The 23,245-nt window shown below is 37.1% G+C and overlaps 3 protein-coding genes across 5 annotated transcripts; all 3 read right to left on the bottom strand.

Moving 5' to 3' along the window:
- Positions 1–4,639: 4,639 nt before the first annotated feature.
- Positions 4,640–6,368, bottom strand: LOC127870012 (uncharacterized). The gene has a single exon (XM_052412675.1). It carries the CDS (start codon positions 6,366–6,368, stop codon positions 4,887–4,889), a length of 1,482 nt encoding a protein of 493 aa, XP_052268635.1. The 3' UTR covers positions 4,640–4,886.
- Positions 6,369–11,635: 5,267 nt separating this feature from the next.
- On the bottom strand, positions 11,636–14,431 carry LOC127868645 (uncharacterized). Its single transcript, XM_052410576.1, has 2 exons — positions 14,068–14,431; positions 11,636–13,525 (listed from the first exon to the last, which is right to left on the bottom strand). Exon 2 carries the CDS (start codon positions 13,486–13,488, stop codon positions 11,707–11,709), a length of 1,782 nt encoding a protein of 593 aa, XP_052266536.1. The 5' UTR covers positions 13,489–13,525; positions 14,068–14,431; the 3' UTR covers positions 11,636–11,706.
- A 484-nt stretch (positions 14,432–14,915) lies between these two features.
- On the bottom strand, positions 14,916–17,299 carry LOC127868657 (uncharacterized). 3 transcript variants are annotated; one of them, XM_052410592.1, is made up of 4 exons: positions 17,129–17,297; positions 16,318–16,826; positions 15,568–15,699; positions 14,916–15,255 (listed from the first exon to the last, which is right to left on the bottom strand). In XM_052410592.1, exons 2-4 carry the CDS (start codon positions 16,819–16,821, stop codon positions 14,983–14,985), a joined length of 909 nt encoding a protein of 302 aa, XP_052266552.1. In that variant the 5' UTR covers positions 16,822–16,826; positions 17,129–17,297; the 3' UTR covers positions 14,916–14,982. The 3 variants fall into 3 exon arrangements, with proteins under 3 accessions (XP_052266552.1, XP_052266553.1, XP_052266554.1); XM_052410593.1 differs by having other exon boundaries at positions 16,339–16,826; positions 17,129–17,296; XM_052410594.1 differs by lacking the exon at positions 15,568–15,699 and having other exon boundaries at positions 16,339–16,826; positions 17,129–17,299.
- Positions 17,300–23,245: the final 5,946 nt, after the last annotated feature.

Raw genomic sequence — 23,245 nt, 5'->3', positions numbered from 1 at the left:
GTGACGTAACCGCCGTGTTAAGGATTATTGTATTTTATGAAATATGTGCTCGTTTGAAATAAAATGACAATGAGTAACGCGGCATCTACTATTCCAGGCAAGCCAAATTTGTATCATAATAACAAATCAAAATCTAAAGAAGATGTCAAGAACCTTCAAAATGGTAAGGCTGCACAAAACAATCCGACTGATGTGAATAAAGAAGAAATAAACCCTAAACTTGTACATAAAACGAAACAACATGGAGCGAATGGCAAAAACACTACTCCTAAAGTGAATGCAAATGGAAAATCATGGATGGAGAAAAATTCTAGCAAACTTTCGAATGAAGCTAAACCTTCTAAAAATATGAAACCTGATTTTAGATGGATGCCAAAGCCTCTAGCCTCAGATCCAAATCAAATTAAAATACTTTCTATTCCTGAATATCAGGCAATGACCAAAGAAATAGAAACTCTTAGAGAAAGGTGTTTCAATGACGGCGGGAAAATTTCAGAACTAGAGAAACAACAATCGAAACTGCTAGGTGAATTTGACGCTCTTTATGAAGAAAATGCTATGCTACGAAAGAAACTCGATACGGGTAATGAACCTATTGCAGAACCTTATGGGCGTGTTTTTGAGGATCGAAAGATTTTACGAGAATCAGAGTTGGGATACAAGAAAAGAATCAATAGACTGGAACAAGAACACAAAGAAGCTAGAAAGGAAGTGGAGAAACTTACCAATGAACTGAAAGCTATAAGGGCGAAACAATCTGGGAAAGCGGAAACACCCGGGAAGGAATCAATTATTTATCATTTGAATACACAGATTCAGAAATTAAGAAATGACAATCAGAAACTTAGTGCACAAGTGAAAAAGTACAGCAGAACAACACAAACCGCTATCAAGCTCAAGCTCACACACTGACCAAATAATGAAACCAACCAAAAAGCAGAGAGAAGGTAAAACTGGCATATTAAAGGTTACGGAAGTTCAGAATCATGTTAACAATAACGTACAAAAGAACAATACGGCGATGATGTCAAATGCTTTACCGAAGACAGACCACACAGTGAAACTAAACAGGAACAACATCCAAATCACACGGCGATTAAGTCAAATGCTTCACCGAAGACTGAACACACGGAGAAAAATAAAGAAGAAAAATATCCACCAGCAAGAGGAAAACCGCCCCCGTTCAGAAAACGTATTGAGATAAAGAAACAGACAGAAAAGGACTGTATCGCCGTATGCTACCGCTCAGTTTGGCACTTTCTATCCGGGGCGAGAAACACACTTTGATTATGAATACTTATTACCTGATTCTGACCTTCAAGACTTTTGAATGCTGTATATACTTATACCATCCGGATATATGAATATTATAAAGCATTATTTCAATTTTGTGTATATGCATGTGTTTTTCAAAAATATTGTATCATATATTGGTCGCATTTATTACTGCTTACAGTTGTATTGCTAAATCGAAAGTGATTTATGCTATTGATATTTCAAATGTGTCCATCTAACTACGGATCATTTATCTTAATATGCAAATTAATTAGTAATGTATACTTTCCTGACCGCAAACAATGCTGGAAAAAGAATTCTTTTTGTGTATTTGATATAACCGATATGTGAATGTTGTCCGGATAAACGTATCAATTGTAAGCGTTATTATTATAGTTACATTAATAAAAGAACGAAGGCATACTTTATTCGTAATGTGAAAAGGCGATCTACGTAATAAATTAATTTTAACTATTTCTGCTTTGTGTTGCATCCCATATCAGAAAGCCTTACCAATTTCAAAGTAGAATTTACAGTTATTGATCCAACGTGATTGAGTATTTACTACTATTATACTTTATATTCAAATGCTAGTTTCAGCCCTATCAAACTAGTGGATGATCTATGTTATGTCAAGTCTTCGCATTTTACATTGGTATCTATTGGTATTTGTTGCATCACACAATATACGAATATGAAACTGTAATTTCTCCTACAAAATTAAATTCAGATCCGATCGTGAAATTGCATAAAGTATAATGGTGTACTAACAACTTTTGAAAAACTACGGACGTGAATATCTTCAACAGCAACAAGCGTGCAGTTGTGACACAGATACACCCGTCGATGTATTAATGCTATTGCACGTTTGAACTTGAATTGTGACATTCAACTACTATCTAGAGACCCGGTTCATGTAGGAGACACTCCGTCCAACTATGCTAGCAACGTCGGTATAAAAATCATACCCGTTCATGCTTAACAAAATTACGCTCCAGATTATGTTCTGACACTTGATCATGCAGCGCGACCTTGACCTATCTAGGGACATGGTTCCTTACTCTCCGTTTCACTATGAATGTTACTCGCACCTAGTTCTTTGAAAATCCATTAATGCTCGGACAGTTATGCTCTTGACTACGAAATCCGGATAGTGCCATCTATAATCTCGCCCTTCTTTCATCAAGGGCGACACACGACACACGAAGCGATACACAATATTTTGCGCGACACACGAAGCGACACACGATATTTTGCGCGATACACGAAGCGACGCGCGACAATGTACCAAGAAATATCGTCCTTGTGTAGGTAGCGATATATCGTGGTAAATATCGCTTGTCGCTTCGTGTATCACGCAAAATATCGAGTGTCGCTTTGAGTATCGCGCAAAATATCGCGTCTCGCGTTCAAATGGCGACATACGGAACACGAAGCGACACACGATATTTTGCGCGACACACGAAGCGATACACGATAAATTATTATTCAAATATATGTAATAATATCGCCTGTCGACTCTCGCGTTTTCAAAAATCAGGGGTGACAAAAGAGGGATATTTTTACGTCATCAAGCATGTTCATCAAGTATATTGATAATAAATGGTTAAAAATTTCTGTTACACCGTTTAAAAACGACAGGCGATTTTATTACAGCGATTTTTGAACAGTACACATATCGCGTGTCGCTTCGTGTATCGCGAAAAATATCGAGTATCGCTTCGTGTGTCGTGTGTCGCGGTCTGAAATTAGACCGCGATACACGAGATTCGGATAATATGGGCGATATTTGAATAATAAAAAATCGTGTATCGCTTCGTGTGTCGCGCAAAATATCGTGTGTCGCGCAAAATATCGTGTGTCACTTCGTGTTTCGTGTGTCGCCCTTTGAACGCGAGACACGATATTTTGCGCGATACTCAAAGCGACACACGATATTTTGCGCGATACACGAAGCGACACGCGATATTTACAACGATATAGCGCCTTTTGGGCTACGTACACAAGGGTGATATTTCGTGGTACATTCTCGCGCTTCGCTTCGTCTATCGCGCAAAATATCGTGTGTCGCGCAAAATATCGTGTATCGCTTCGTGTGTCGTGTGTCGCCCTTGATGAAAGAAGGGCGATATTATAGATGGCACTATCCGGATTCCGTACTTAATACAGTGTGACGGTTGATCTATATTTATAACTCTAACGTTGGATCTATAAACCAGGGTCTTGCACTCGACACTGTGTCGCATGATAATGCTTTTTGATCGAATATATAATTGCAAAAGTTATGCTCCGGACAAAGTGTAAGGGGTTGTAGAATCATTTAACACTTGATCTTAAATTATGACCGCGACCGTGTACGTTAGAATGGTAACTTGCGCGCGACATAACGACTCTACCGGCATGTCCCTTTTACTCTGTCAAGTTATTTGACACTCCGTCAAAGCTTGATAAAGATGTGTTCCTCTCGAAGTTCACGTCACAAAAACCTTTAACGTATAAAACCCGTAAGTTTATATGTGTTGTAGTGTTATAGTCTTTCATGCATTTGCGTATTAATGCGGTTTTAAATATTATTTAATTCTTAAAGGGCTTTTTTCACGTTTTGTTGAATTGACAAAATAAAAAAAGACATTGTTTCAGATTCGCACATGTTCGTTGCAGTTATGATATTATATTATTATATGATATAACAGAATACTGAACATTTACCATGCTCTCAAATATACATTATAGGCATCTTTTGACGATTTAAAAAACCTTAATATTATAAAGCGTTGCAACGCGAAACGATTAAATAATTTGGAGAGTTCTGTTGTCGTTATATTTTGTGACACTACGAGGATTGCTTATTTAAAGTTTAAAATAAATCACTCATTGTATGAGCACGGATGGCCGAGTGGTCTATGCGTTGAATTTTACTCCAGGGGTCAGTGTTTTGAGCCAGTTTAGGGTTTCTTTTTTATTTCTTTAATTTTATTCTTTTTTATACTGGAGCTTTTTAGATCCAATGTTTACATTGATCAATAAAAATCATTTAATGACAAACTTCAATACACGCCTGTGAAAAGGTCCCTTTAAAACACCTTGATAACTCGTAACTGTCTTAATAGCATCAGAATAGAAACGCATTGAAATTGGTATACGATAACAAATAAATCAAACACGTTTAGTTCAGTGGTTTAATCTGCACTGTATCGTATCAAGAGTCGTTGAAAAATGTATCTACAATTTTATTAATTGTTTTAAAGGTTTTACATTTTCAACTGAGATATTTTGCTATAGTGCGATGATATTGTAAATTATCAAATCTCAGCACAGTTTGGTGTAGAGATGCTGTTAATAGCTTATTCAAACTTAACGGAATCAAACAAGCATAATCCAAACATATCAGCAAATTTAACCTCATAACATATTTGTGCAGTACATGTATCAGTTTTTATAACGGCACAAAATCCATATACAAAACAAAGTGCGTGGATATATTGACCTTAGAAACAATTAAAAATTCATGTCACGCATAAAAAAACAATTCGTCACAAACTTTACGAAAGTTAAAGTATACAAAAATAAAGAACAATAACAATGTCTGCAGGACAAGGAGAATAAAAAGTTTAATGTGAAGACGGGAACGACTTTGCAGTCTTCATTTTCTTTCGGTAGGAAGTTCTTACGCCGGCCCCACTTAGTGCTGGCATATCAGCGTGGATAATGTTATCTTTCTTGCTGCGGCTTGCTCTAAAAGAATACACCGTTATATTTTCTTCGAAGTCATCATTGTTTTCGAGCTCGTGTATTTTTCTCACAAGCCGACGGTTCTGTTGTTCGAGGTATCGGACTTTTGCAAACAGTGAATGCTTTTCCTTTTCGGCGATTTTGGCATTTTCATCACCCATAGTAACAACCACGCCTTTTTTGCCTGTGTCAAACATAAACCTGCTTTTTCTGTCTAATTCTAAGTTTGCGTTCTCCAATATTTCCACTCTTCGCTTCAGCGTGTTATTGGCAAAATGAAGATTCTGATGTTCAGTGATGGCCGTTTCCATACGCCGTCGACATTCGTTCACTTCTTCTTCCAGTCCTTGATTTTCTTTCAGCAGCTCCTCTCGTTGCAACTCTAAGTCATCGATTCGCTGAATAAGTTTTCGCTCCTTACGACGGAGATCTTTTCTTTCATCAAAAACAGTTTCAAACCCAAGCTTTCGAGTGTCGTCCAATATTTCTTCAACGGTACGTAGTTCTTCTTTCATAGTATTATACTCCCGTGTTGTCAGACTGGCGTTTCTTTTTAAAACCGACGACTGAGTTTTAAAAACGTCAAGTTCTTTGTTTTGATATTCGATTTGTTTGTTTGCGGCTTCGTAATCAAGTTTTACAGAGGTATATCCAGACTGAACCTTTGCAAGTTTGGTCTTTAACTGAATGATTTCCTTTGCCATTTCCTTTGAAGTATCTTTCGTGTCTCGTAATTCCTCGTCAATCAAATCTTTCTGTTTTTTGAACTTTGTTTCCATTTTCAGATTGTCCCGTTTGAGATCCTTGTATCTATTTAACAACCCATCGGATTCATTTTCGTAGTTATTGATTCTGTGTTCATATTCTTGTATTTGCCTTTCGAGCTTTACAATTTTCTCTTCAAGTTCATTTTTTTCTCTTTCAAGCGACCCAGTTTTGTCCACGTGTAAACCTCTTTCAATTTTAAAAGCTTCATCTATTCGCTTTTTATCTTCAGACGTGGAATTCAGTTGTTTTTGTAGTCGCTCGATTTCATCCTTAAGCATGTTATTATCGTTTCTCTGTGCTGTAACCTTTTCCTCCAATCGTCGAATTTCACTTCTAAATGTTTTGATTCTTGCTGCATCGGGTCCATGTTCTACCTTGCTTCTGAGGACTTTATTTTCAGCATATATCCCCTGATAGGATTTAAGAAGGTTCTCAGCGTCTTCTTCTAGAGCAAGAACCTTTCTTTTATAAACAGCTTCTGACTCCTTCAGGGCATCTCGTTCAGCCTTCACTGCTTCATATGCAGTGTATGCAGCCTTGTCAAAGGTGCTGCCTTTATAAACGTCCTTTACTTTAGTCTTTTCGTAACTCATTCTTTTTCGTTGTCTTCACCTTAAATGTGTTTGATAATAAAAATTCACTATTACTCTAAGGAAAATATTTTTAGTATATAATTATGTATTATTTACAATTTGTAACAATATATGTATTACCCGTGGATGTTTCATAATTAATATTTAATTGATCATCGCTAAAATATACAAATACAATGATGCAATATAAACCACACATCACACAAATTCATTTGTGTAAAGTTAAAAGTTGCATTCTAAAACTGAATTAAATATTTAGATCCATTAATTTGCATTTTAAAGGACGTATTGAAAGATATTCGTGCTTTTGGACGCTATTAAATGTATTAAGTCACAAAACTATCGTGTATGGAAGAAAGTAAAATTGTTATTATAAATGCAAGCACAAAGTTCTATATTTGAATTGTATAAGTTTTTAGCATCCCTTAAATGTGAACGCACACAGTTCGGACTGACTTGAGAATTCAGACAGAAAAATGAAATTATAATGCAATAAAACAATCATTGACGTTAACTGCTAACTATGATTAAATTATATATAGAAAAAAAATCAGCATTGGACACGATGAGAGTTGTGCATCAGACGATATTGCACAATCACGAACCTAAATTGTACATTATAAAAAAGATACACATTTATATGTTGAATTCGTTTATACTTGTAAATAAAAAATAACCATCGATGTCAAAAAATTAAAAACCGATTCACCATCAGCGAATTTCAGTTATTAGACTATATATAAATACACTTACGGTCGAACGGAAATAATGTTCCAATGTCCACAGAAGTCATTTAAAGCCCTCAAACTACCGTGACTTGAACAACTATGAAAGTTGCGAAGCCCTTTGTTTCAGTGTATTTTTCCTTTTGTGACAATGTCATTCAATCGGATACGGTTACCCAAGCCGAATAAAGCAACGATTGAGTTCATTCATTCTATTTAAGAGATAATGTCCGTTAGCGAATCAATGTCAATATGTAAACACACTTTATGAACAATACACCTTTTGATATTATGATTTTAATTTCAGCTTCATATAGTAGTCGTTCAATTTAAATTTTAGTTAGTAGCAAACCTTAGAAAATTGTCTATTAAAAGCGAGTATTCACAACACACCCATATCTAGGGTCGCTATTGTATTTGTTTTACACACAAAAGTACGAACGAGATTATGTTTTATCGTTTAATAATGATAATTACAAGCAGCAGTAAAAGCACAGCACAATATTTTAGCAGCAGCAGCAGTACAAGTAGTAGAGGGCGCATATGGTATGAATATTTGTGCGATATTTTGAGTACCAAAAATATAATATAAAGCGTGTTTGATTTAAGCGATAGCAATGCTTAATCATGAATGCATTTATTATTTTAATCAACACGCGAAATTTTCGGATGTGTTTTGAGCACGAAATCTGAGATTACGTTGCCAACAAGAGTTTTCAAGAACTTGATGCGCAGTTAGCTGTGCCCGAGATTATTAAAGCTATTAAATCAGTGAACGCGGTAAGACTTATGGGAGCTTTTTAAATGAATATTTAATAGAATGTTAATATATTATCTCTGCGTATAGGTGTGACTTATTAAATTATTAAATTAGAAGCTCATGTTTTTTTCCGGAAAAGTGAAAAGCGGATTTTTTATTTATTTTTTATAAAAAGGAAGTGCTTCTGCCGTTAATAATTATAGGGTTAATACACATTTTATCAGCGTATATCAGCTTTTCATACAGTTTTTAATATAAGCATAGGCACATTCTGTAATTAATTTAAAATTAATTCGGACGATTTAATTAGTTTATTGTAAGGGCGGGCCACTGTTGATGTGATATATAAATATGTATTTAATTCAAACATGTGTTAATAAAAATATGTATGTGACACATGTTGATGTGGGGAAATATGTTGATACTATCTATAGAAGTGCAATCGGGTTTAAGTTATATGAATGTGACATAGATTTAGAATTATATAAAATATGCTCGCACACGTTTATTTTTTGTAAGAGTTGCATTGTTTTTGTAATATCTTTTTTTACTACAAATGACAAATCCCCCACCCTCAAAAAGATAATAAAAATGAGCCTCTAATAACAGCAAAGTATATATCAAAGAAGCGTTAAAGATAAGAACAATTTTCATAAACACTACGGTGTAATATACACAGAGTTTCCCTTCTTTGTAGTAAAAATAAATTAGTTAGAAAGTTTATGCTTCGATGTTGATTTTATTAAATATCATAATCGCTGTTTTACTGTTTTTCGTAAAACTTTTTTTGTATTTTATGTGTCTTTATTTTCTTGTTTTACAAATATTGTATTCGTGTAATTTAAGTTTAAAATGATATAACGTGACAAAATGCATATTATATTATAATGTTTTTAGATTTTTTTACTTGGAACAAACCTTAATAAACTGTCTTTTCTTGTGTCCTATTTTTTTTCTTAATCGGACATAATATAAAGTTCAGTTTAAGCATCCGTTGCCAATCTGACAATTGTCTTTTTTTAATGGAAATCAGTGAACTAAAAATTTCACAATAAATACAAATATGACTGCAATGGTTGTAATATTAAGAACAGTGTGTATGATGTAAACCATGTTTTTTCTCTCCATGAACATGTACAGGAAACATTGCTCAAACAATAGCAATGCAGTTGGACAGTTAGCCTTTCAGCAAACTTGCACATAAACTTGCCATAGTTTCTTTTTCAAATAATGTACTTATTTATAGCCTTGAAACTGAAGGGTTTTGCGTACTCCCTTGGCATAAATGAGTCACGAACACCTCGGTTTCCGTGTATTTCTTTGTACCCTAGCCCCCAGTTAAGACCTGGGTAGGAATGTCTTTGCCCGCAAAGTATCGGACTTGCCTCTGCTTTAAAAACACGATTCATAGACGAATATCTTTTAGCATGAGTAGTGATAGACGGTAAATCACAAATTTTGCGATCTTTTTTGTAAGATTTCTGATTAAGCCTTATTTTATTGTAATGTTTGAAATTGTCATCAAGTTTTGTGTCGGAAATATTAGCATGTATGCTAGATCTATCATGTCCAGCTTCTATATGCACACTCTCGGATTTAATTTCTTTGTTGACTTTACCCAGTTCGTCATTTCCATCATTTGTCGTGGATCTCACTAACATATTGTGATCTCTTAATTTGCTTTGAGAAATTTTAGTTTTGTTTTCATTAATTTTGTCCCTATCATCAATATTCTGGCGAAACTTTTCAACTTGCTCCTCAAGCAGGTTAATGTAATCTTTATTTTCCCTCACAGTCTTTTGCAACCGATCTCGATCTTTTAAAACCGTATCATAACGTTCGAAGTATGTATCGTTTTCTAGCGGAGGCTCATACTTTTCTCGCAGAAACTTGAGCTCCTTCTGAACTCCTTCAAAAGCGCTCAGAAGTTCAGATGATGTCCTTTCAAGCTCATCAATTCGTTTTGTGTACGCTTCTTCTGCTGTTTTGTACTTTTCTAATTCCATTTTCCTCTCCTCAAGTTCGGCAAGAATTCTAGTCCTCTCTTCGCTCACATCTTCATACCATTGTATAAACTTGGCCTCGGTCTCCTTCTCGTTCATTGCGTATGCCTCAACAACGACAATATCATCAGCATGGTCATTATTGTTGACGTGTTCAACATCCCCATTGTTCCCTGAAGAAAGACCGATACGAGCTGCTTCGTTATTTAATTCCTCTAAGGAAGATGTGTTGATTCTATCCATTTATTGTCGCGTTTGTGTATGCTCTCAATCCAACGTTTAAGTTTACATTACTATCTACAGTAATGATTATCAAATCAATCAATATCACTTATATTTCCAATTAAAACTATGGTAGTATTATCAAACGTCTGAAAAATCTCTTCTGAAACCTAGAACGTAATGTACTTATAATAAATTGTAATAATATAATAATAAGTTACTCGTTGTTTTGTTAACCCACAGAGTATTTATCAGTCCGCTTCCCGTAGCAGATAAACCGGCGTCTCGACACATATATGGTTTGAACATTAAGTCCGAATGAAACATAGGCACGAGGATTGGTTTATCAATGACATGAACATCAATTCAATCACGGAAGCGAAATCGATAGTGAAAATAACATTTTCTTTCAATATTCAGTCGTCGACATTGTTTGCTCTTTCAAGAACTGAATACAACTTAAAATACAACTAATTGTAATTTTAATTACATGTATTGACTAGTTATCTTGTTTCGTGTTTCACTTGTGGCTTTGCCTATTGTGATTATTTTTCGAGTGCCGTAATTTATCGCCTATTATAATTGCATTCAAACAGACTTACAATACGGTATTGACCAGCAAAGTAAAAAAAAAAATTCGTAAGCTGAACTCATACTCAGGGGATTTATTACAACTTTCACTTTCAAATGTAAACTTTTTGAGTAGAGAATTAAAACAAACACTGGCTTCACATAGAATGTTTACGAAACGTACGAACATAGCAATGTCAGCCATTTGTATATACATGCGTATATTTTTTTACTATATTATTATCAGTTATAAGGACGTTAGATCGTTATTAATGATCAATATATTCAAGTTCATTGATTTAAGTATCTCTGTTGTAGTCAGTTTGCGTTCTTTTATAGTTGACCCTTTATGCCAAATTACATAGTGGCGATACATTTATTCAGAAATCGCAAAAAAAAAAACATATAGCAAATTGGACCATTAAAGTTTGTGTCGTTGGTTAAATAATAAAAAAAATTGAGTACAACTCTGTTCGTGCTTCTGTGTTGTTTTTTGCGTTATAATAACCACTATCGCGTTATATGATCTACTGGTGTATACACGGCTATAAAAATGTGTTTATCTTTACTCGTATAAATAATATTATTATTTCAAGGGTCACATGTATGGTCGCGTGGCAACAGTGTTTGTTTTCATATAAGGTCAGCAGTGTTTCATGTCCAATTATTTCATGTCAAATTATTAAAATCATTCGTTATAGATAACCATTAAATTACGTCGGCGAAATGAACAATTTGACTTTTTTAAATACAGAACAACTTATTAAAAGTCATCAAGTTATTACATGTATACCTTGGAAATAATGGAACTTGGTACGAGCTATTCTCTCACCTAATATGAATAAACGGGCCCTTATCACACCGTTCGGGGTCGGTAAGAAGCCGTGTAAATAACAATGTAGCGAATTATATCCAGGAATAAGTAATCTAGGGATCTGAATTGTCTACGTAACAGATCAAAGCACATTAAGTCCGGTATTTAACACCTTTTATTCATAACAAACCCCTGTGACATTTAAGAATATATATACGTGGACAACGGAAAGTGTTATAAGCATCTACATTTGCTCGGCTTGAAAATACTCAGGACGCCGGACACTGGTGTGGTTCGCGTAGATGTTTCGCAGTTCCCGTCGGTCAATAACTTTCACGTCGGTTTTAAAGCCTATAGGAATGGGTGATATTGTTCTCTCAATATCGTCGTAAGTCGTGGGGGCCTCCCGATAGCGCACGCGCCGGTGGACGTTACCAGTCTGTTGATTAAGGTAGTCTAAAACGGCGTCATAGGAAGCCTCATTGGCGTGATTTTCGCTCTTGCTTTGAATACGATGCTTGTTGCTCTTAGAAAAAGGAAATGCAATCTTGGCATTTACTGGATTTACTGGTATTTGGTTTGCGGAATAATTATTACGCACTGGCATTTCTTCATATTTAAAAGACCTATTTCTAAATTTTATAGGCTCTGGACCGTGCGCATAGCGACCATTAGTCAACGAAACGTCTGTTGTTCCATTCTTTGCAAATCGTTCCTTTTGTATGACGGATGTTTCGGCCGAACGATCTGGTTTCGGTTTAGAAAGTGTGTGTTTAACCTCTGCAGCGTTTTCTACCCTGACCTCCCTGTCTGTGTCTGCTTTCTCGTACACGGGTTCATGTACAGGTTTTGTTAGGCGGACATCCTCCGCGCTTGACGATCGCTTCAAGGACTTTGGCTTCTTGCTTAGCTTCGAATGATTGGATTTGTTACCAAATGAATATGGTTCAGTGTTTGTCGTATTGGTAGTTATTTTTGACTGCGTGCTTTTTGCTCGATCACTTTGTTTATTACTTGTTTCGCTAGGAGGCTTTTCTGGCTTTGAATCGTCTGGCATAAATTTCGAAGCAGGTCTGGATTTGTACGATCGCAAAGTTTTTGCAGATCCATCAGTATCTGCAATATCTATTTCGGGAGAGGGATCCATCATTTCTGAGTCTAATGGCTCTTTCACATTTCCAGTAATTGTTCTTGTGTAATCCTTAGCAGCTTTGTGTTTTAATTTCAGTTTTTCAAGGCGAATCGCAAATTTGTTTAGGTCTCTGTTCAATTTCTCATTTATAGCATTAGCGATTACTGTGTTCCTTGATACCGCTCCTTTTCCCATCATGGTTGCGTAATCAATCTGCTCTTTTTCTCGTTTTAACTGTCTTATCTTATTTAGAAGAACCTGTGTTTCCTTTTCAAGGCTATCTAACGAGAGATCATACGTATCTTGATCCGCGATTCTGACATCGTCAATAGCAATGCGCCGTTTCTTGAACAGTTTTGTGCCTACAAAAGGACCTTGTGTCGGTATCGCGTCTTCTTCCTCTCGCTTACGACGTACCCGATCAAGAGCGTTTTGCCAATTTTTTTCAACCAAATAATCCCTAGGTCCTCCTGCAGCTTTTTCTAACTCCTTTATTTTGTCATTCAGAAGTTTCATCTCCTCTTGTTGTTGGTCGATAATAGTTTTCTGCTCTTTCTTGTCTAATTTCAACTGTTTCATCTTTGCAGCATCCGGACCGTGCTCAAGTATACTCCGGAGCTGCTTATTTTCCTTATAAGTCTGGTCATAATCCTGCGTTATATCTTCGCATTGTTTCTCCAACTCCTTTATGTGATGCTTGTACTTGATTTCTGCGTTAAGCAACGCGTCCCGGTGCTGCCTAAGGAGATCGTACGGAAGTTGTTCCGCGCGGCGCCTGTCCTTCCAGCGTGAGACGGTTGGTCTTCCAGATCTGTGGTCGAGAATCTCAGGCTTTGGTTCCCCGTCTTCTTGACGGTGGTCGATGACCTGAGGTCGGGGTATTACCGAATACATGAGTTCCGATGGGTAACGTTTCGACCGGTGTTTGTTTCTGAAAAGAATGAATGATCATTTTATTATGGTAATTCATAACAATAAATTCGATAAAATATTTCCGTTGCATAACGTTTCCTGCTGATTTTTTTCTTCAGAAAACGTGTTCATAGTCATAGTTTGGATATTTGATTAAAAATTAATTTGAGTAATAAGGGCATTTTTATACTCAGAGTTTACTTTTGCGGTATCAGACTGTGTTTAGGAATTCTTAATATTTCTACAAAATTAAGCGTCAATTAAGAGTATATAGTCGATTAGTAAGCACATCGAAATATACATGTCTCCATAACTCAACATAAATGGCAAAGATAGAATAAAAATAGGTAAAGTCTTTCTAATTATTTATCTGACTACTACATGTTTAAATGACTTCATTCTATAGCTTGAGTATGGTTAAGTGTACTAGAAGATATGAGTATCTATTTGAATCTATTTGTGTAATATCAATAATTGTAAAACCATTCGGTGAAATACAATAAATTGTATGGAATATGCTCGTACTGTAATTAACTAGAAACAACAATAAAATCTACTTACATCAAACAACTTGAGGTGAACGGAAACGGATTGAAGTGTCTGCCATTTTACGGTAAATCACTTGAACTAAATCGAGTTATTGTGTGGGGAATTAAGCTTTTGTTGTCAAATTTAAAACAGTAATATCAATCCTTGTTTGGAGAGACGCTTGATTTGCCCTGGTATCAGATTGCATGGCGAAATATTTAAACCTTGAAACAATTGAAGGGACGTAGTCACAGATTTTCGTTCTTAAAAAAGACATTAAACTTTGTCAGCGACATGTGGAGTAGTTAAAAATAATTATAAATGCAAATAACAGTTTGATAAAATATCTGCCCTTGCCATTATTCAATCCATGGATCTTCGAAAGCAAAACCAAACTCCCTACATCTGGACCACTCGGACAGGCTTCTAAACTTTACAGCGTAATTGAAACGATATGTTAGAAATATATGTAGTTTGAAAAATATCCCTAAAATTGTTTAAAGTTGAAAATTCTCAATTTGACAAACTGTAAACAAGTTCCTTTATTACAAACAAACGACCTTTAATAAATCGATTTAATGTCATTTTAAACGACGCATGAGAAATATGCCAATTGAGTCTTTTATACATTATATGGTTCTTTATTTCCGCAAGGACGCACTCGAATAAATATAACTGTTTTGACAGCACAAAGTTGACACTATAGAATGTTTAACGCATGTTTCGCAGTTTTTGTTTATAGGAAATGAGTTATAAATACTTATACCGTCATCTCTAATACCTTCGTTCGCTAAAAGCATTGCTTACAGTTAGTGCAGTTAAACTAGACTGCCGTTCTAATAAACGTGTTCATCAAATTTGCTGAAGTGAAGAAAACAGAATTTACCTCAAACAACTTTATTACACAATCATTAAAGATCAACATTGATGTTATTTGATGGGATCAGATCAAAACCCCCTCCCTGAAGAATCAACTTTCACTTTGACATGACCAACAAGTACATGTTCTTGTGCCCTGTCTACTGTCCAGATGGGAACCAGCCGCTGACCGGAAGTTCTCGCGCTGACCTTGATGAGACCGCCACGACTTCCTGACTCTGACAAAAGAGGGCTTGTGGCCGCCAGGCGCATCTTTAGCTCTGTCACAAGTGATCGGAAGTCGTCATCAGGCGGTAGAGGGCGCGACGGAAACGGAAGTGAATGTATCCTGTTCTTGAGTTCCTGCATTTAAATATAAAATAACACCAAATGTTCGGAATAATACGTGTACAAATGACGTAAGGTTCATATTGCGTGCAAAAAATAATATTAAACACATCATGCCCGTATAACATATAGATAATGATTAAATGAATATAGTTTAAATTTTAACGAACATGCTTATTTTGTAGATATATTTAAGAGCATAGTTTGCATATATATATATTCACGTTTTCCTTGTTATGAGGACGGTGTGGCGAAAAAATTAAAATTAGTTGTAGTTGCAATTGCATGTTTAGTTGTGTTGTATAAGATTAAAGACGGGTTCATTACCCGAATATGCTGCTGTATCCTTGTTTGTTTCGGTACACCCCTGTGACATGAAAGCATTTCCCCTGAGTCGGTGGCCATGTCCGCATAACATTGCCCAGAGCGCGTGTACGACAGCCCGGGGCCAACGAAGATCTGTCCAGAGTGTATATACAATATAATTAACAACGATTTTAATAAAACAAATTAAAAAGGTATGTTCAAATTTACTATTATTAAGTGTTTCTTTCAGGAAACGATGCAATATGTGTTGAATATATTCTTTCGAGTCATTGTACAATTTCTTAGAACAGACAGGCTTCTAGTAAATGCAGCAATGTTCAGCGGCGAAGTAAAATAACAGACAGCGATTCAGATGCATTCGCTCGGAACATGTCCATTGTTTGTTTTATATAGCTTTGATCTGTTACCGCGTAGTAATTTAGACGGAGCATTGCAATACGAAGTAGTTATTCCAGTTAAAACTTTTATCTTGTTAAAATAAAAGTTTTAACTGGAAACGAAACGATGACAATTTTCCAGTAAGCGTCTTCATCGACCATGAATAATCACGTGTCGCAGTGGAGTATAACCAGCCAACCTGCATGCAAAATCTCTCGGGGTGTATGCTTACGCCTCAGAATTATGTTCGCTGTTCATGGGATGATATGTTTAAACCTACTGCATTTATTACTATCAAACCTAAATGAACATGCCCCCGTTCATCTACATATTAATGCATACATTCCCATTCAAAATAAAATTCTGATATACCTGTTCGACATTCTGATATACCTGTTCGACTTCTCGCCTGCGTTGTTTCCTTCTCACACGCTTCCGTGAACCTCCTGGTGCCTTAGCATTCTCACCAGCAGACGAGACTGTCCTTGAACTCCGTGTTCTATGAGTGACGATTGTTGGGGTATGTAGGGTTCTATTAGCATGTCCTTGTCCACTAAAAGTTCTAAGGCCTCGAATACTTGTTTTCCGACCGTTCTTTATTTTATCGTCGCTCCTGTTCGTAGATTTTCCTGCAGTTGACGCATTCGAATCATTTTCATGGAAACTTTTCGCAACATCTTTTCTCGCGCTGTGTTTACACCTGGTACTCGGGCGGCTACCATTCTTTTCTTTCGACCCGTTTTTCTTGTCGCCAAGAAAACATTGTCTGGAGGCATCTGTTGACTCGGATGTGGTGCTCGTGTATTTCCGCCCACTTCGTGTTTGGGAAGGGCTGAGTTGTCTGCTCTTACACCGGCTCCTAGGTTTTTGAGGCATGCTTGCTGTAAGTACATTTGTATATATATTATTATTTTTCCTTTTTAGTATCTCCTTCAAACGTATAACTAAACAAAATGATTGAACGTAATTGTCTTAGAAATACGAGTGGAAGCACATATTATTATACATAATGTATATTTTTTTCATAAATATCCTTTATATTTGAATAAAAGCGTTGCACTGTGTCTGTCAAAACATTCATTCGTGAATAAAGTTACGCAAATTCTGAATTTTATCATTTAAACATTACTTGTAACATCAGAGCGGTCTGCGCATTATTACTGGTATTGATATGTTTAGTTACCAAAAGCAAAGTCCTGCGACGTAGAAGCGGTAGAGCTGGCAACTCTGGCCTTCCGCTGATTTGTGTGGCTGCTCTCTCCTCGAAATGGGAACTTATATATGCTGCAACCTACAACACGTCTTCCCCTGCAGACTGCTTGACAACGTTATCACCAGGTCTCGCAGACGTTGAACAAAGCAAAATGACGTTGGTGACGTCAGTCAATGTATCGAACATTTTCTTAGGTGTGAAAGCGTTTATATACGATCCTAAAAAAAAGTCGTAAGAGGTTGATGAATAAAAACGAGAAATAAGAACTTCAGAATAAGTATTACTATAAAATCCTCCAGATTACAGATGCAGTATCTCTATCTGCCATTGCCGTTGATCCGCTCAATCAAAATGAACGTTTGTATAAACTTTGTATCTCGATTGGACAGCCGAAATGTCATGTTGTCTACTCTTGATCTGTGTAGTCTATAAATGGGATGCCTCCCCATTGTATTAATCAAAAACTTGAAATATCATTTTATATGCAGACCAAGTTTTCGGAATTAAACGTTGTTATATTACAAGTTTTCCGAAATTAATGCGTTGCGTCTACGTGCTTAAAACTGAGCAAACAGGCGTTGCAATAGATTTAATTTATTTCAAGTTATTTTGTAGATTTATTTTTTGTAGCATTATTTGAAAGCAGTCGCTTAAAAGGGTTTATGTCAGATAAATTTTATTCAGGAAATATAACTCGTATAAAAATCTTTATAACAGACATGAAAGTTGTCTTTCTTTCGATGAAATACTGTAATTAAATTGATAATTACCACTTTAAGCTGCTCAGTGTATGTGTACATAATGATAATAATACTTGTCCCGCAAATATACCGGAACGTGCATAAATATTAACAGTACTTTTCGAGCGATTGCTAAAAAAAATAAGTTATGTATACGTTTACAGATCATGGCAACGATCATTTTGAACATTACAACACAATTTCAAGGAAATACGGAGGATCTGGTAGCGCCGTTCGCGGCTGTAAAAAAAAACATTCAATGTGGCAGCAGGCTCTCGTGAGAATTTACTCCCAAGATCAAACCTCCGAGATCATCTTGTGCAGAAAGTCACTTAAACCAGGGTATGGAGACCTTTCAACCGAGGACGAGAAGCATCTTGTTGAGCCGCGTTTTGGCAGCACGGTGCTTAATGCATGAGCGTTGTCCGAAAAGGCTAATCAGAAACGACACCGTCCGCTTGTATGGAAGTTTTTATTTAAACGAAGTTTCCTCTTAGCGAAAATCCAGTCTATCCGGAGTGTCGTCGCTGAATAGCCTGCGCGGACTGTATTAACTGAATAGCCTGCGCGGACTGTATTAACTGAATCGCCTGCGCGGACTGTATTAACTGAATAGCCTGCGCGGACTGTATTAAGGCCTGCGCGGACTGTATTAATAGCCTGCGCGGACTGTATTAATAGCCTGTGCGGACTGTATTAATAGCCTGCGCGGACTGTATTAACTGAATCGCCTGCGCGGACTGTATTAACTGAATAGCCTGCGCGGACTGTATTAAGAATAGCCTGCGCGTACTGTATTAAGAATAGCCTGCGCGGACTGTATTAAGAATAGCCTGCGCGGACTGTATTAAGAATAGCCTGCGCGGACTGTATTAATAGCCTGCGCGGACTGTATTAAGAATAACCTGCGCGGACTGTATTAATAGCCTGCGCGGACTGTATTAAGAATAGCCTGCGCGGACTGTATTAATAGCCTGCGCGGACTGTATTAAGAATAGCCTGCGCAGACTGTATTAATAGAATGCGCGGACTGTATTAAAAATAGCCTGCGCGGACTATATTAATAGCATGCGCGGACTGTATTAAGAATAGCCTGCGCGGACTGTATTAATGGCCTGCGCGGACTGTATTAATAGCCTGCGCGGACTGTATTAACTGAATCGCCTGCGCGGACTGTATTAACTGAATAGCCTGCGCGGACTGTATTAACTGAATAGCCTGCGCGGACTGTATTAAGAATAGCCTGCGCGGACTGTATTAAGAATAGCCTGCGCGGACTGTATTAAGAATAGCCTGCGCGGACTGTATAAAGAATAGCCTGCGCGGACTGTATTAAGAATAGCCTGCGCGGACTGTATTAAGAATAGCCTGCGCGGACTGTATTAAGAATAGCCTGCGCGGACTGTATAAATGGCCTGCGCGGACTGTATTAAGAATAGCCTGCGCGGACTGTATTAATAGCCTGCGCGGACTGTATTAAGAATAGCCTGCGCGGACTGTATTAATAACCTGCGCGGACTGTATTAAGAATAGCCTGCGCGGACTGTATTAATAGCATGCGCGGACTGTATTAAGAGTAGCCTGCGCGGACTGTATTAATAGCATGCGCGGACTGTATTAAGAATAGCCTGCGCGGACTGTATTAATAGCCTGCGCGGACTGTATTAAGAATAGCCTGCGCGGACTGTATTAAGAATAGCATGCGTAGACTGTATTAAGAATAGCCTGCGCGGACTGTATTAAGAATAGCCTGCGCGGACTGTATTAATAGCATGCGCGAACTGTATTAAGAATAGCCTGCGCGGACTGTATTAATAGCCTGCGCGGACTGTATTAATAGCATGCGCGGACTGTATTAAGAAAAGCCTGCGCGGACTGCATTAATGGCCTGCGCGGACTGTATTAATAGCCTGCGCGGACTGTATTAATAGCCTGCGCGGACTGTATTAATAGCCTGTGCGGACTGTATTAATGGCCTGCGCGGACTGTTTTAATAGCCTGCGCGGACTGTATAAATAGCCTGCGCGGACTGTATTAAGCCCAGTTTTCCCATACAGAGGCTCATATGTAGATGACTTATCAGGCAGAATGACGCTTGAATGATCATCAGCTATAGTACATGAATCATTACCCAGTTTTTTTATACTTTCATTTCAGTAAGACTGTTTTGTGTTTAAATAATTTCTTATGAAATAATAGCGTCTGAAAATAACATGTTGTTATTTATTCAGCAAAAGCTACTCGAATCCAGAAGGATACTTTGTCCGACTATCATGTTGGTTCGTTCATTTGTTTTAAGCCATCTAAACGTAAATGAGAACTATTGTCGCACGTCTGGCGCACGATTGTCACATGTCCGTCTCAACTCTCCATTACCTTTAAGCATTAATTATTCACGGATGGTTTTTAAAAGTGAGTTTGCGAACGTTTTCATGTTCAAGCGTGAAATCGTGTATAATAATAATAAAAAACAGGCGCATGTGGTCAATCAGTCCTGTCTGTAAGTTTATCCCTCAAGAACATTTATCCAAAAGAAATCACTCCGCCGATAACCCCCCGTTCACACATAGACGCCGCTTCTTCTACGATCAAAGTGTGGCCGAAAACGTGGCCGATCGTGACAAATCGCAGGAGAAACTTAGTGGAGTCTTCATAAGCGCAATATGATCGCGGTAGAGTCTTCATGATCGGAGAGCTCTACGCTCTCGCCACGCTTATTTTGAACATGCTCAAAACAAGCGTAGCGGGATCGTGGCCAACAAGAATCGTTGTAAAGTCGTAAAAAGAGCGTAGTAGACGCGCCGTAATCATACAGGCAGCGCGGAAGCATCGTAGAGAGATCTTCATGATCGTAGTAAAAGCGCAGTAAAAGCTCTGCGTAGCGTCGTAGTATGATCTTGAATTTGGAGGCAGTAAACGCAGTAAGCGTTAGACGTAGTGGCATCGTAGAACGGTCGAAATGAAGACCATAATTTGCCAAATTGTTCGATTTAGACTCCGATCGGCCTCGATCCTCTTTTTCAGATCGTGGCTTGATCGGGATAATCGTCGTAAAGTCGCAGCTATGTGTGAACGGGGGGTAAGTCGAGGGGGAAAACAGTCCGACGACTCGTGTAAAGATAAATTAGTAATCATTCGTGTGACTTTTGTACCATCTCCATCAACAAGGTATCTAATTGATCCATCTGTGGCCTCTCTGGCGCAGTATAACAATTTTTGTTTCACGCCGGCGGCGACTATATTAAAACAGATATTGTGATTGACGCGCGTCTATGGCAATTCACTTGTGGTGGTCGTTAGGTGTTTATTTCATACGCACGAACAACATGCAATCAACGCAAGTATGCAACACCATGTTCGAAATGGCTTCGTATGTTGTCTTCCACGACACTCTCGGCCGAAAAAATCAAATTTAAAACAACGTGCTTCGGACCTAGGTTTCCATCCGACAAGTGTTTAACGTAAAACCGATGCATCACTTAGGCTGTTGTGCGTATGCCTTACGGTCGGGGATAAATCGCACGGTAAAGTTACGATGCTTTCCGATATGTTTTTATGCTGCCTTAAGTGCTCCTGTGGCCCTTGCTCCAATGTGCCTGATTCAGGAAGGTCATGCTTATTAACAATATGTTAATCAAGAGCATTCAAATGCTTACATACATACGAGCAAGTCTCTTGGAAAACAGAACTTAATGCATCTGCGTGAGTATATTCCCAGATTAGCCTGTGCTTATCAAGGGCGACACAGCCGCTAATAAGAAATTTCGTTTGAAGGAAGTCACTTCAAAACGAAAATCCAATCTAAGGATGCAGTAAACCTGGTTCATATAGCAATGTCTGCATCAGGCAAAACCATCCCCACATTCAGTCATTTTGGGGAAACAGTTATTGATTATCGATTACTAAATGACAACCAACAGGAACTGAGCAATATTATTGATGTGTACTTAAGTATCGGGTATCGTTTTGGAATGTCCACACGCCAATGTAAATGTACGTCATACACAAGATCAGATCGTGCTTAATTAGCACCCAGTGACTCACGACTTGATTTATCCATAGTTATAATTATTACCAGTTCCGCATACCAGATGCAATATATTTGGAGAAACCTTAAAGGGGCCTTTTCACAGATTTTGGCATGTTTTGAAGTTTGTCATTAAATGCTTTATATTGATAAATGTTAACATTAAATTTTAAATGCTACAGTAAACAATCAAAAATAAAATTTAAAAAAGGAAAAAAGTAGCCCTCAGCAAGGCTCGAACCAGTGACCCCCGGAATCCTGAAGTAAAAACGCATAAGCCAACTGAGCTACCGTATACGTATCAGGCGTATTTATACCTTATATAAGCAATCTTCGTAGTTTCACAAATTTAAACGACAACAACAGAACTCTCTAAATTATTCAATCGTGACGCGTTGCAACGCTTTATAATTTTTAGGTTTTTTAATCGTCAAAAGATGCATATAATGGCTATATTAGACCATGGCAAATGTTCAGTAATACTGTTTCCTCACAAATATCATAACTTAACCGAAAATGTGCGAATCTGAAACAACTTTTTTCAATTTTTTCAATTTACCAAACCGTGAAAAGATCCCTTTAAATAAGCGGGTTCGGTCAAATGCAAAACACACATTTTATATTCTACATATATCTTAGGGTGAATTACATAGCCGCCATGTTTAAGCTATAAAGAGTTTTTTTTATATAAATATATAAATGTGTATGCGTTATTGGAATGGTGAACATTTTATGCGATTTGTAGAAGAGATATCAAGAAAGTACACTTCAACAATGTTGTTGGTTAAAGTATTGCAAAACAATTAGACGATATCACTTACATAAACGCATGCAATTAAATAATGAATACAATGACTCGGGGATTGGCAATTCAATTTTCATTTTATATCGTCAATAAAGAATTGTCATTCCATTATCAAATAAAATAAATGTATTTTTGAACTTCAAAGAAATATCATACTTAAAGTTGTGTACTTAAAATCATGATAACATTAACGTGTCGTATAATCATCATGAAGAAAGCTATATAATTTATAAAAACGTTAAAACGACAATATTCATTATCATCCTGCAAATAAAACTTACTTTAAGCACAGTTGAAACTGCTTCTGACATTTAGTCAATATGACAGCATGTCAGTTCATAACTTGTACGAAATAGAAAGATCGTTTTCTCGAATGTATCCTCAATTATTTGTGTACGATATATATAGCAAAACCTAAAGCCCACACACCATCAGCGATATAGAATAGTTTAATCTGTGTATGCAATACAAGTGTCTGGATCCAATACCATCTAATATATGGGCTGAGCTCACGA

This window comes from Dreissena polymorpha, chromosome 2, assembly GCF_020536995.1.
Source record: "Dreissena polymorpha isolate Duluth1 chromosome 2, UMN_Dpol_1.0, whole genome shotgun sequence".
Taxonomy (NCBI): Eukaryota; Metazoa; Mollusca; class Bivalvia; order Myida; family Dreissenidae; genus Dreissena; species Dreissena polymorpha.
This window is presented reverse-complemented; position numbering and strand designations above follow the sequence as displayed.